The sequence below is a fragment of the Taudactylus pleione genome, unplaced genomic scaffold (assembly GCF_031769625.1).
Source record: "Taudactylus pleione unplaced genomic scaffold, aTauple2 ptg001023l, whole genome shotgun sequence".
Taxonomy (NCBI): domain Eukaryota; kingdom Metazoa; phylum Chordata; class Amphibia; order Anura; family Myobatrachidae; genus Taudactylus; species Taudactylus pleione.
The window spans coordinates 825,463-838,110 of NW_028285424.1; the positions used below are offsets into that span (position 1 = coordinate 825,463).

A 12,648-nucleotide genomic window follows, 5' to 3' on the forward strand; every position below is an offset into this window, starting at 1 on the left:
TGAGGTTCCTGGGCCACAGGCAAAAAATGCTGTGCCTGCTGAGACATCCATCCCCTGATCCACCGGGTCTCCAGCTGCTGATAGCGGAGCCACCAACCCAGCACCTGCCAGGACACCCATAGCTAAGGACAGACCAGCCTGGGCAGGAGACGCAGCGACTGGAGTCCCTCTGCCAGCATCCGCCGGAACATGCTGCGAACATAATGAAGTCAGCGGGACCTCTGTAACTATGACACTCACCGCCGGGAACAGGGCAGCCGATGCAGGAGCCTCCTGACCGGGACCTTCCAAACCATGCGCCACCGAGTCCTCTGCTACCGGGTCACACACAGCCAGAGACACTTCCGCCGGATCCCGCATGGTAGCAGACACGTCACCCCATTCCACATTCACATCGGGGGCCTCCAGGTAACTCCCACCTTCCGAGTCTCCCATAGCCGGCACCATCTGCACCGCGAGATCCTCCGCCAGCAGTTGTTGTTTTGTTTCAGCTGCAACTGAACCTCCGGCTCCCTACATTTCTCTGGGCTGTCCTGCAGCCACATGAACCCGGGTTTTTATCTACTTAGGTGCTTTTGGCATTTTCCTTATGCCTCCTTCATCTGCCAAGTATAGCCACCAGGCCACACAGGGGAAAGAAATCCCCACTTTCTCCAGAAGTAAACGGCAGTAATAATCTGTGTAGGCTGCACCAGAGTCACAGCCACACTTTCCTAAACACTTCCCCCAGGCAGAGGCAGCCTGCCTGGGGAAGCCTGCAGGGGAACCTCCCTCTCACACAGCCACGTAAGTAGAGCAGGAGCAGCATACACACCCTCTCCTCATGGATGCACGCAGGCTATAGGTATATGATGTATACACGCAGGCTACAGGTATATGACGTATACACGCAGGCTATAGATATATACTTTATACACGCAGGCTATAGATATATGATGTATGCACGCAGGCTATAGATATATGATGTATGCACGCAGGCTATAGATATATGATGTATACACGCAGGCTATAGATATATGATTTATACACGCAGTCTATAGATATGATTTATACACGCAGGCTATAGATATATGATATATGCACGCAGGCTATAGATATATGATATATGCACGCAGGCTATAGATATATGATGTATACACGCAGGCTATAGATATATGATGTATACACGCAGGCTATAGATATATGATTTATACACGCAGGCTATAGATATATGATTTATACACGCAGGCTATAGATATGATTTATACATGCAGGCTATAGATATATGATGTATACACGCAGGCTATAGATATATGATATATACACAGAGGCTATAGATATATGATATATGCATGCAGGCTATAGATATGATGTATGCACGCAGGCTATAGATATATGATTTATACACGCAGGCTATAGATATATGATGTATGCACGCAGGCTATAGATATATGATTTATACACGCAGGCTATAGATATATGATTTATACATGCAGGCTATAGATATATGATTTATACACGCATGCTATAGATATATGATGTATGCACGCAGGCTATAGGTATATGATGTATACACGCAGGCTATAGATATATGATGTATGCACGCAGGCTATAGATATATGATGTATGCACGCAGGCTATAGATATATGATGTATACATGCAAGCTATAGCTATATGATATATACACGCAGGCTATAGATATATGATGTATGCACGCAGGCTATAGATATATGATGTATACACGCAGGCTATAGATATATGATATATGCACGCAGGCTATAGATATATGATGTATACACGCAGGCTATAGATATATGATATATGCACGCAGGCTATAGATATATGATGTATACATGCAGGCTATAGATATATGATGTATGCACGCAGGCTATAGATATATGATGTATGCACGCAGGCTATAGATATATGACGTATGCACGCAGGCTATAGATATATGATATATGCACGCAGGCAGTTTGCAATTCCGTCCTTGCTAATATGCAGATGCAGCAGAAGGTGTCTCACACTCGGTCACGATAGTGGATATTGGCTGGCCGGCTTGCGAGGCCAGGAATCTGCATTTCCGGGAATGCCCTCTGCCCTTGAAATGCCTCTTCTTGTCAATCAGCACCTCAGATCAGGATGCCTGCATCTGAAGGCGCAGGATCGGATCAACATTGCGATGGTTTTCAGCATCACCTATCTGAGCAAAAGCACACATCCACTAGACGATATTAATGAGTGATTAAACGATAACGACATCGTTATCGTTAAAATTGCTCATTAATCGTGCACTATAATGTCGGAAACTACCAGCGATGCCGGCACCCGCTGGTCGTTTCCGACATCAGTAATTGCCTGAACATGCCGGTCAATCTGCCAATGACGACAGATTGGCCATGTTCAGGGATAAGGGAGGGAGCCTGCACTGAATGACATATCGCTCAGTGTAGGCACTGCACAGTTTAATGAACGATAACGATATTATCGTACAGTTCTTCACTAGTTGCCTAGTGGATGTGCCCCTTAAGCATAAGGCTACTCAGATTCGCCGCCTCGTCAGTAGACACAGGAACTGGCTTCAGCACTCCCAGAAAACATGGTTGACGCTACCAGCGCCACCTCCTCCTGCCCCCAGCCTGTCAATTTAGGGGGCACCATGAGACCTCTTCCGTGGCCATTTCTGCACATGCGCAATCCCCTCGCCATCGGAACGTTTGCGTACATCTCTAAATCAGGACCTACAGTATATTAATATTTTCTGATGTTGTGATAGTGATCATTTACTTTACTATCTATACATTACTGTTACTAGTGTAAGGTGATATGTCAGAGCTCTTCCTCCCAAAATTACATCTGTACTATTTCCAAACTGTTTGCAGTATACAGATGTATCCACACTCATCCTGTGCCAAACGGCCCTAGTATATCCTGCACGCCTGGTCCCGCGAGACTCTGATAGCACCGGGACAGACGCAATTTCCTGACTTTTTCATCTTATTTCGCCTGGTTTTTTTTTTTGCACCACCCGTTTTTTGGTGAAAATAGTCAGATTTTATCGCCACTAATTGAATCCGGCCCTAAGACGCATTTTCGGCAAAAAAAACCCCCGACGCTAGCAGAGTTGTACGGGAGCTGGCGGGCTCACTCATGTCAGGCTTATTACGCTGCATGGCGTATTGAGGACACATCTGTATTTATATTTGTTTTCGTATTAATGTGTAGCAGTGACCGGAGTATCCTTCTTTATTACGTGGTATTGTTCCAGCGGGTGACATTAGCGGTTACTGTCCCATGTTACTTCCCCTTTATTGCTTTTTATATATCTGCGTCGCTTGTCATTATCTTTTTTTTTTTTTGTTCATTTTCTGTTGTGTTTACCATTCAGTGTTATCCAGCGCAGCCGTTAGCTCTCTCCTAATTAATCTCCCCTCAGTGTATCCTTGTGCATCCTTAGATCCGGCTGCTGGGATAGAGCTCTCATCACGGCGTAATCCTGCTAATAACCATCTTTAATTACTTCTTCTCCTTGGTGTTGTATATTTGTATTGGTGTTAGGCGTTTGCTCATTACATGACGGAGGATGGCTGTAGGACAGCAGAGATGTGAGGGTGCCCTTATAGAGAGACGCTCCGGTTACTGACCACATCGGCCTGGCCTAGTACATCCTGTCATTTATCATCTTCTCCTTGGTGATGTATATTTGTATTGGTGTTAGATGTGTGCTCATTACATGACGGAGGATGGCTTTAGGACAGCAGAGATGTGAGGGTGTCCTTATAGAGAGGCGCTCCGGTTACTGACCGCATCGGCCTGGCCTAGTACATCCTGTCATTTATCATCTTCTCCTTGGTGTTGTATATTGTTATTGGTGTTAGGCGTGTGCTCATTATATGACGGAGGATGGCTGTAGGACAGCAGAGATGTGAGAGTGTCCTTATAGAGAGACGCTCCGGTTACTGACCACATCGGCCTGGCCTAGTACATCCTGTCATTTATCATCTTCTCCTTGGTGATGTATATTGGTGCTAGGCGTGTGCTCATTATATGACGGAGGATGGCTGTAGGACAGCAGAGATGTGAGGGTGCCCTTATAGAGAGGCACTTCGGTTACTGACCGCATCGGCCTGGCCTAGTACATCCTGTCATTTATCATCTTCTCCTTGGTGATGTATATTGGTGCTAGGCGTGTGCTCATTATATGACGGAGGATGGCTGTAGGACAGCAGAGATGTGAGGGTGCCCTTATAGAGAGGCACTGCGGTTACTGACCGCATCGGCCTGGCCTAGTACATCCTGTCATTTATCATCTTCTCCTTGGTGATGTATATTTGTATTGGTGTTAGATGTGTGCTCATTACATGACGGGGGATGGCTGTAGGACAGCAGAGATGTGAGGGTGTCCTTATAGAGAGACGCTCCGGTTACTGACCACATCGGCCTGGCCTAGTACATCCTGTCATTTATCATCTTCTCCTTGGTGATGTATATTGGTGCTAGGCGTGTGCTCATTACATGACGGAGGATGGCTTTAGGACAACAGAGATGTGAGGGTGTCCTTATAGAGAGATGCTCCGGTTACTGACCACATCGGCCTGGCCTAGTACATCCTGTCATTTATCATCTTCTCCTTGGTGTGTAATACTGTGTATATAGTTATTGGTGTTAGATGTGTGCTCATATGACGGAGGATGGCTGTAGGATAGCAGAGATGTGAGGGTGCCCTTATAGAGAGGCGCTCCGGTTACTGACCACATCGGCCTGGCCTAGTACATCCTGTCATTTATCATCTTCTCCTTGGTGTGTATATAGTTATTGGTGTTAGATGTGTGCTCATATGACGGAGGATGGCTGTAGGACAGCAGAGATGTGAGGGTGCCCTTATAGAGACACTCCGGTTGCTGACTGCATCGGCCTGGCCTAGTACATCCTGTCATTTATCATCTTCTCCTTGGTGTGTATATAGTTATTGGTGTTAGATGTGTGCTCATATGACGGAGGATGGCTGTAGGACAGCAGAGATGTGAGGGTGTCCTTATAGAGAGACGCTCCGGTTACTGACCACATCGGCCAGGCCTAGTACATCCTGCCATTTATCATCTTCTCCTTGGTGATGTATTTTGTTATTGGTGTTAGATGTCTGCTCATTACATGACGGAGGATGGCTGTAGGACAGCAGAGATGTGAGGGTGTCCTTATAGAGAGGCGCCCCGGTTACTGACCACATCGGCCTGGCCTAGTACATCCTGTCATTTATCATCTTCTCCTTGGTGATGTATATTGTTATTGGTGTTAGATGTGTGCTCATTATATGACGGAGGATGGCTTTAGGACAGCAGAGATGTGAGGGTTCCCTCATAGAGAGACGCTCCGGTTGCTGTTTGCATCGGCCTGGCCTAGTACATCCTGTCATTTATCATCTTCTCCTTGGTGTTGTATATTGTTATTGGTGTTAGATGTGTGCTCATTATATGACAGAGGATGGCTGTAGGATAGCAGAGAAGTGAGGGTGTCCTTATAGAGAGACGCTCCGGTTACTGACCGCATCGGCCTGGCCTAGTACATCCTGGGCCTGATTCAGCAAGGATCGCAGTTGCAAAGCTGCACGCAGGATCCTTGCAATAATGGAAATGCAGCATGAGCTGTATGACGCCCCCCTGTATGACACCCCCTTGTATGACATCTCCCTGTATGATGCCCCCTGCTGCATTTGCGATCCCAGCACTGCGACTGAGGTCGTAGACTGAGATCACCATTGCGACCATCAGTGGTCGATGGTCGCAATGGTGGACTGTGCCTGGCGACCGGACAGCGCCTCAGCCGGCATGCGAGCCCGGAAGACTGCGTACGTCCACACAGTCTCTGGGCTGGCCGCTCACGAAAAAACTGGGTGGACACACCCCGTTTCCCGGGAACAGCGGCCACCCCCCGCCCCTTAAATGCATCTATCTATAAATCAGGCAGAGGCTTTCAAGGACTTTAGTGCGACTGAGCAGGACCCATTCGGCACACTCGCAGAATGGGTCCTGCGCCCGCGCATATTCCCGATAATCGGGAATCTGCATTCAGCCGAGCACTTGCGTGCAATGCGGAGTCAGGCCCCCTATCATTTATCATCTCTGTATCCTTACGGAGCTGGAAGTGAATCTAGTATGGGCTGTATCACACTCATCTTCTACCCATCATAAACTCATATATTTTGTTTCTTGCTGTATCTTTTGTATTTATTTTGCCCCTTTTCTCCATCTGTTCTGAGTAGTGAATCCTAAGGGTGTGATAGGGGGCAATTATAACTACTGAGGCCCCATAAGGGATGGCACATTGACCACTTAATATCACACCAATGCTGTTTAGACCGATACATGACCATCAGTGTCATTTAAAAAAAAAAAAACCATTGAAAACAGAACATCAATGTTTTTGCCTTAAACCATCAATGCTATTGGATGGAAAGATCGTCTTCCGAGACTTGGACCACATTTACTGGAGGCCATCCTGTGATCACATGCTGAGGTCTAGTGTTGAACCCAATCGAAGAAAGATATCGACGTAGATGGAAAACGTAAATGAAGGAAACCATAGACGACCTGTGATCTATGAGGGGGGAACCACACATCGAACATCGACCTCAAATCATTGATGTTTGATGCCCAACCATAGGCCACAAGCTATGTGGGTGTGAGAGGCAGTTAGGGGATGCTGTGGTAATGAGCGGGCAGGATCAGCCTCTATTTATATTTCTTATTTCCCTATAAAGTTGGCAGTCGACCATTAATGATTAACAGACATCAATGGCCTGATGGAGATGTTAACTAGTTATGATCGATGGGAGGCCTAGATCCGATGGTTAATATCTGAGGCCTTGCAGCCAGCATTAGCCTTCGATGGTTTCCAATTGATGGTTTAAAACCATTGATGGCAGAGCCGTCGATGGACAATGCTACTATAGAGCAGCTACCTCTTATCACTCGGCCTTAAGGAAGCCTATCCCGCCCCCATTATTATAATCCCATGATCCAGGATTAAATTGTACAACAATATACAACCCCCACCCTCGCTTTCCTCATCCCTTGTCCTCCCTGACATCCATCTCCCTCCTCCCCTTTCACTTACCTTATGCCGGGTACACACTAGATAATATGTCGTGCGATCCAGCGGATTGGAGTGACACACGGGACACTTCGCCTAGTGTGTACCCGCTATGCCGCTGACAATGCGCGCTCCCATGACATCACCCGAATGCAGCATGGCCCATTCACTGCTGGCATCGGTACACACTAGACACCGTTAGCTCTGCCGCTAACGAGGTCGGTACACCCTAGACGTCGTCACACAGCGGTGGTCAGAGGGGGCTTCTCTTGTCGGCCTACTCCATTGTCCGGTCCTCTCCCAGGCTCAGCTGCAGTAGAAGAGCTGGAGTCCTGTAATGTGGCTGCTCTCATACATTGATTGGCTGGGAGCGTTCCACCCAGAGATGATGTCACCACTCAGAGCCTATCAGTGACTGAGAGCAACTGCATTACGGAACTCCATCTGTTCCGGAACCGAGAAGGTGAGTATTGTCCCTCTGCCCCCGGCCCATTTCACAGTGTGTTTTTGAATCCTGTAATACTTCGAATTTAATGATTATAATCCCGGGGTATTACTGGCACTCCAAAAATATCCGGGATTATTGTCTTCCCTACTCGGTCTGTCTGCTAATACGGGGGTGGGGGGATAATTAATAAGACATGGGCCATAAACTGAGAATTGTTTCAAGTGTTTGTTAAATAAATGTCCTTGTGCTGGTAATATAGCCATCACCCCTGATCACCCATCTTACCACGCACCCCACCTCCCCCCCCCCCCGTAATCACAATATACGCAGTAATCTGCTGGAGGCGGAGAGCCGACATTAATCACCGCACATAACGGCCCCGGCTCTCAGTTTTCCTAATGAGCAATTTGCTGAAAAGAAAACAAATGTAACATTAGCTCATAGCCTCGCTTGAAGTATTGAGTTTTATTACTGCTTTATAATATTATAGACTTCCGTGGCTGCGCGCCAGGCGGTGTCGATCTCATTCATCTGCTTTATTAACCCGGAATGTCACTCCGCGGCGCTGACAACGTCCCAGCGACTGTTCTGAGCCCGGCTTATAATAATGTTCTCTCTAAGAATCACTTTCCCTGCACATAATTAATGTCACGTAATGAAATCAAGCTACGAAATTCTCCTGCAGACGGAATGTGACCGAGATGTCTCCTAAAATGAGCTGGTGGGGTGGGATGCGCTGTCACCGCGCCAGAGGTCATTAATCCTGCTGTCACTGTATTTACTATGGGGGGGGGGGGGTATTCTAATGCTAAATGTATTTATTCCTGCTGTTCTCTTTAGGAGAATATATCATATTTCAAGCTGCCCTGATTTGGCGGAACATTCCTGAATTGTGGACCTCTTGGAGCTTTGGCTAAAAGTGGCCAGTACTGTGCAGATGGGGGAATATTTAGGCGGATTAGGGACAGGGCCTATTATGTTCTGCTTTTGCGTGTCTAAATGTTTTGCGGTACGCACAAGGCGATGTATTAATTTACAAGCTCACAAATAGAGGGGGAGGGGGCATGATGCTAATCATGCCGCAAAGACCCCTAGACTACTCCTTCGGGATCTCCCGGTGTGGTGGTTAAAAATGTGTCTGTGAGTACGATCAAAAGATAAGATTCTTAATATACAAAAAGTATAATTTCCGTGTTTGGTAGCAGAGAAGGTTCTGTATATTATACGTAGAGATGAGAAAACATTTGTATAAAGAGGAAGACTCCGCTTATGAGGAAGATGAGTATATGACGCAGCTTGTGGTTTTGTTGTTTCATGTTAGGAATGATTCATGTGAATATAATATATATATGTGTGTGTGTGTGTGTATAGTGTGTGTGTGTGTGTGTTTACCACAGTTGGTGAGGGGCGCACAGGGTCCCCCTTCCTGTTACATTTGTTGCCTGTGTTGGGGTCTCTCCATCTAACGCTCATCCTCTCTTCCAGATGCACTGTAGTCAGCTGAGTGACTCTGACGAGCAGAACCTGCGCACACTGGAGAAACATGTAAGTCATACCTGTTCAACACGGGACTAACACGTGCATGGGATAAGTGAGCACCAGGGTTCCAACCAGGGAAAGCAGGCAATCACTAACACGTGCACCCGATAAGCGAGTACCAGGGTTCCAACCAGGGAAAGCAGGCAATCACTAGCACGGGACTAACGTGTGTGGGTTAAGCGAGCACCAGGGTTCCAAACAGGGAAAGCAGGCAATCACTAACACAGGACTAACACGTGCATGGGATAAGCGATCACCAGGATTCCAACCAGGGAAAGAAGGCAATCACTAACATGGGACTAACACGTGCACCCGAAAAGCGAGTACCAGGGTTCCAACCAGGGAAAGCAGGCAATCACTAACACAGGACTAACACGCGCACGGGATAAGCGAGCACCAGGGTTCCAACCAGGGAAAGCAGGCAATCACTAGCACGGGACTAACGTGTGTGGGTTAAGCGAGCACCAGGGTTCCAAACAGGGAAAGCAGGCAATCACTAACACGGGACTAACACGTGCATGGAATAAGCGAGCATCAGGGTTCCAACCAGGGAAAGCAGGCAATCACTAACACGGGACTAACACGTGCATGGGATAAGCGAACACCAGGGTTCCAACCAGGGAAAGCAGGCAATCACTAACACGGGACTAACATGCGCACGGGATAAGCGAGCACCAGGCTTCCAACCAGGGAAAGCAGACAATCACTAACACGGGACTAACACGCGCACGGGTTAAGCGAGCACCAGGCTTCCAACCAGGGAAAGCAGACAATCACTAACACGGGACTAACACGCGCACGGGATAAGCGAGCACCAGGCTTCCAACCAGTGAAAGCAGGCAATCACTAACAAGGGACTAACATGCACACGGGATAAGCGAGCACCAGGCTTCCAACCAGGGAAAGCAAACAATCACTAACACGGGACTAACACGCGCACGGGATAAGCGAGCACCAGGCTTCCAACCAGGGAAAGCAGGCAATCACTAACACAGGAGATGTGTGGTTAACGTGAGGAAAATAACTGGGCAACATGGGGTTACACAAGTGAGGGATAAGGCATTGATGGAGTAGGGGGAGTCCGTACTATGATAGTTATGACTGAGCAATGGGGGTGTCCACTTATGGGAGTGGGAACTGGGCAGCGTGGATTTAACCAGTGACACAGCGTGAGATTTGGGCATACCTGGATCTCCAACCCACCCGCCCCCCTTGGCACCATCTCCTATTGGTGGTAGTATGACACTGTTGGTGACATCATAGACACCACCCCTAGGCCATTCCAAAAATGGAGGAGCAGCAGCTTCACAGTTTAGAAACCTCCAGTTGTCTCCTGTCTATGTCAGGGGCCAAAGCTCAGTGCGGAGGTGCTGCCGTGAGAATCATATACTGAAGGGGCATTCCAGGCACCTCCCGCCGGCCTAGTGGTATCGGCTTTGTAGTTTTTGGAATTGATTTGAAAAAGCGAACAGATGTGTCCTCGTACACTGAGCGCCTCTATGCCATACAGCGCGCGTTAGGGGCTCCGAGAGGAGTAGCGTGCTGTATTTTTCTTTACATTTTGTGTCTTAAGTTGGTATGTAGACAAAATGACGTCCGCTCCGGCGAATCAGGCCGGCACACCGTCAATATCGGCCAGTGTGTACGCACTAGTAACAACAAAGCGTGCTCCTGTTAGGTCGTCAGTCGCATCATCAGGTCGTCCCTACATGCAGCTAATCTGACAATGCGACTGACGACCCCATGCAGCAGAATGTGGCTGGTGCGCTTGGTGGTGGTGTAATTGGTGGTATTGGTGCAGTTGGTAGTAATGATGCGGTTGGTGGTGGTGTAGTTGGTGGTGCAGGTGGTGGTGTTAGTAGGGATGGTGCAGTTGGCGGAGATTCTGTTGGTGGTGCCGTTGGTGGTGATGGTACCATTGGTGGCAATGGTTCGGTTGGTGGTGATAATGGTGCCGTTAGTGGTGGTGGTGCGGTCGGTGATGGTGCCATTGGTGGTTGTTTGGTTTTTAGGAACGGTGTCGTTGGTGGTGATGGTACGGTTGGTGGTTGTGCAGTCGGGGTAGGACTGGAAACACTGAAGCAGGGCCGGATTAAGGGCAGGGCGACAGGGGCGGTCGTCCTGGGGCCCCCACATATAGGGGGGCCTCCCACACACTGTCCCTGACCCCTGGCCACATGCCTGGCGAAAAGGTTGATCGCGATCTACTGGAAGCTCATGGAGCTCCCGCCTGTAGATCGCGATCAACTTACGCTAAGTAGGAACATTGGCCTCTGAATACCGAGCTCTTCAGAGGCTAACGTTCCCAGTGATGCAGAGCGCGGATGACGTCATGACGTCGCCCGCACACTGCAGAGGAGAGGAGCCTGCGCGCCAGATCCAGCAGACAGCAGCAGCAGCAGTAGCAGTGACGGCGGGACTCGGGACCTGTGATGGCGTTGAGCGAAGACAGGTAAGTTTTTTTTTTAACAGGCGTGTGGGCGGGTAGGGAGAGCTACTGGGACACTACTTTACGGGGCACATCTACAGGGGGCATTTAAGAAGAGGCACAGCTACTGGGGGAATTGCAGGGGGCATTGGAGGAAAGGCACAGATACTGGGGGCATTGAAGAAGAGGCACAAATACTGGGGGCATTGTAGGGGGCACAAATACTGGGGGCATTGTAGGGGGCACAAATACTGGGGGCATTGGAGGCAAGGCACAAATACTGGGGGCATTGCAGAAGGGGCACAACTACAGGGGGCATTGCAGAAGGGGCACAACAACTGGGGGCATTCCAGAAGGGGCACAACTACAGGAGGCATTCCAGAAGGGGCACAACTACAGGAGGCATTCCAGAAGGGGCACAACTACAGGAGGCATTCCTGAATTCCAGAAGGGGCACTGGACATCAGGCAGATAGACCGGTGTGTGTATAGAGAGATTATATATAGGGGCCCCACACGTTTGTTGCCCTGGCGCCCCCACAGACCTTAATCCGGCCCTGCACTGAAGGCCAAATTCCACTGGAAAAAGTGTGAAATTTTGCAGAGAAGCGTTTGCTGAACTGTTTTGAAGCTTGCTGGAAACCTGATGCAATGAGGGCTGGCTCACAGGGTAACACCACAGAGTGAGAATACAGCCACCATCCAAAAAAAACGCAAATGAGATATACAGACATGGCCAATAGTTTTGAGAATGGCACAAGTAATGGTTTTCACAAAGTTTGCTGATTCAGTGTTTTTACACCTTTTTGTCAGTGTTACTATGGTATGCTGAAGTAACATTACAGCTTTTCATAAGACTCAAAGGCTTTTATTGACAATTACATTAATCCCATTGAGAACTTGTGGTCAATCCTCAACAGGTGGGTGGACCAACAAAAACCCACAAATTCTGACAAACTCCAAGCATTGATTAGGTAAGAATGGGCGGCTATCAGTCAGTATGTGGCCCAGAAGGTGAGTGACAGCATGCCAGGGCGAATTGCAGAGGTCTTGAAAAAGAAGGGTCAACACTACAAATATTCACTCTCTGCATAAACGTAATGTAATTGTCAATAAAAGCCTTTGACACTTACAGTATATAATGCTGTAAGGTTACCTCAGTATA

At 48.3% G+C, this 12,648-nt stretch overlaps 1 protein-coding gene across 4 annotated transcripts in view; it reads left to right on the forward strand.

The window, feature by feature from the left end:
* Positions 1 to 12,648, forward strand: part of PDE2A (phosphodiesterase 2A) — a 794,043-nt gene that overhangs the window by 535,004 nt on the left and 246,391 nt on the right. For all 4 annotated transcript variants that reach the window (XM_088461174.1, XM_088461173.1, XM_088461172.1 and 1 more), the window contains one exon: positions 9,003 to 9,062. In XM_088461174.1, the coding sequence (XP_088317300.1) occupies positions 9,003 to 9,062 (60 nt within the window). The remainder of the gene's footprint in view (positions 1 to 9,002; positions 9,063 to 12,648) is intronic.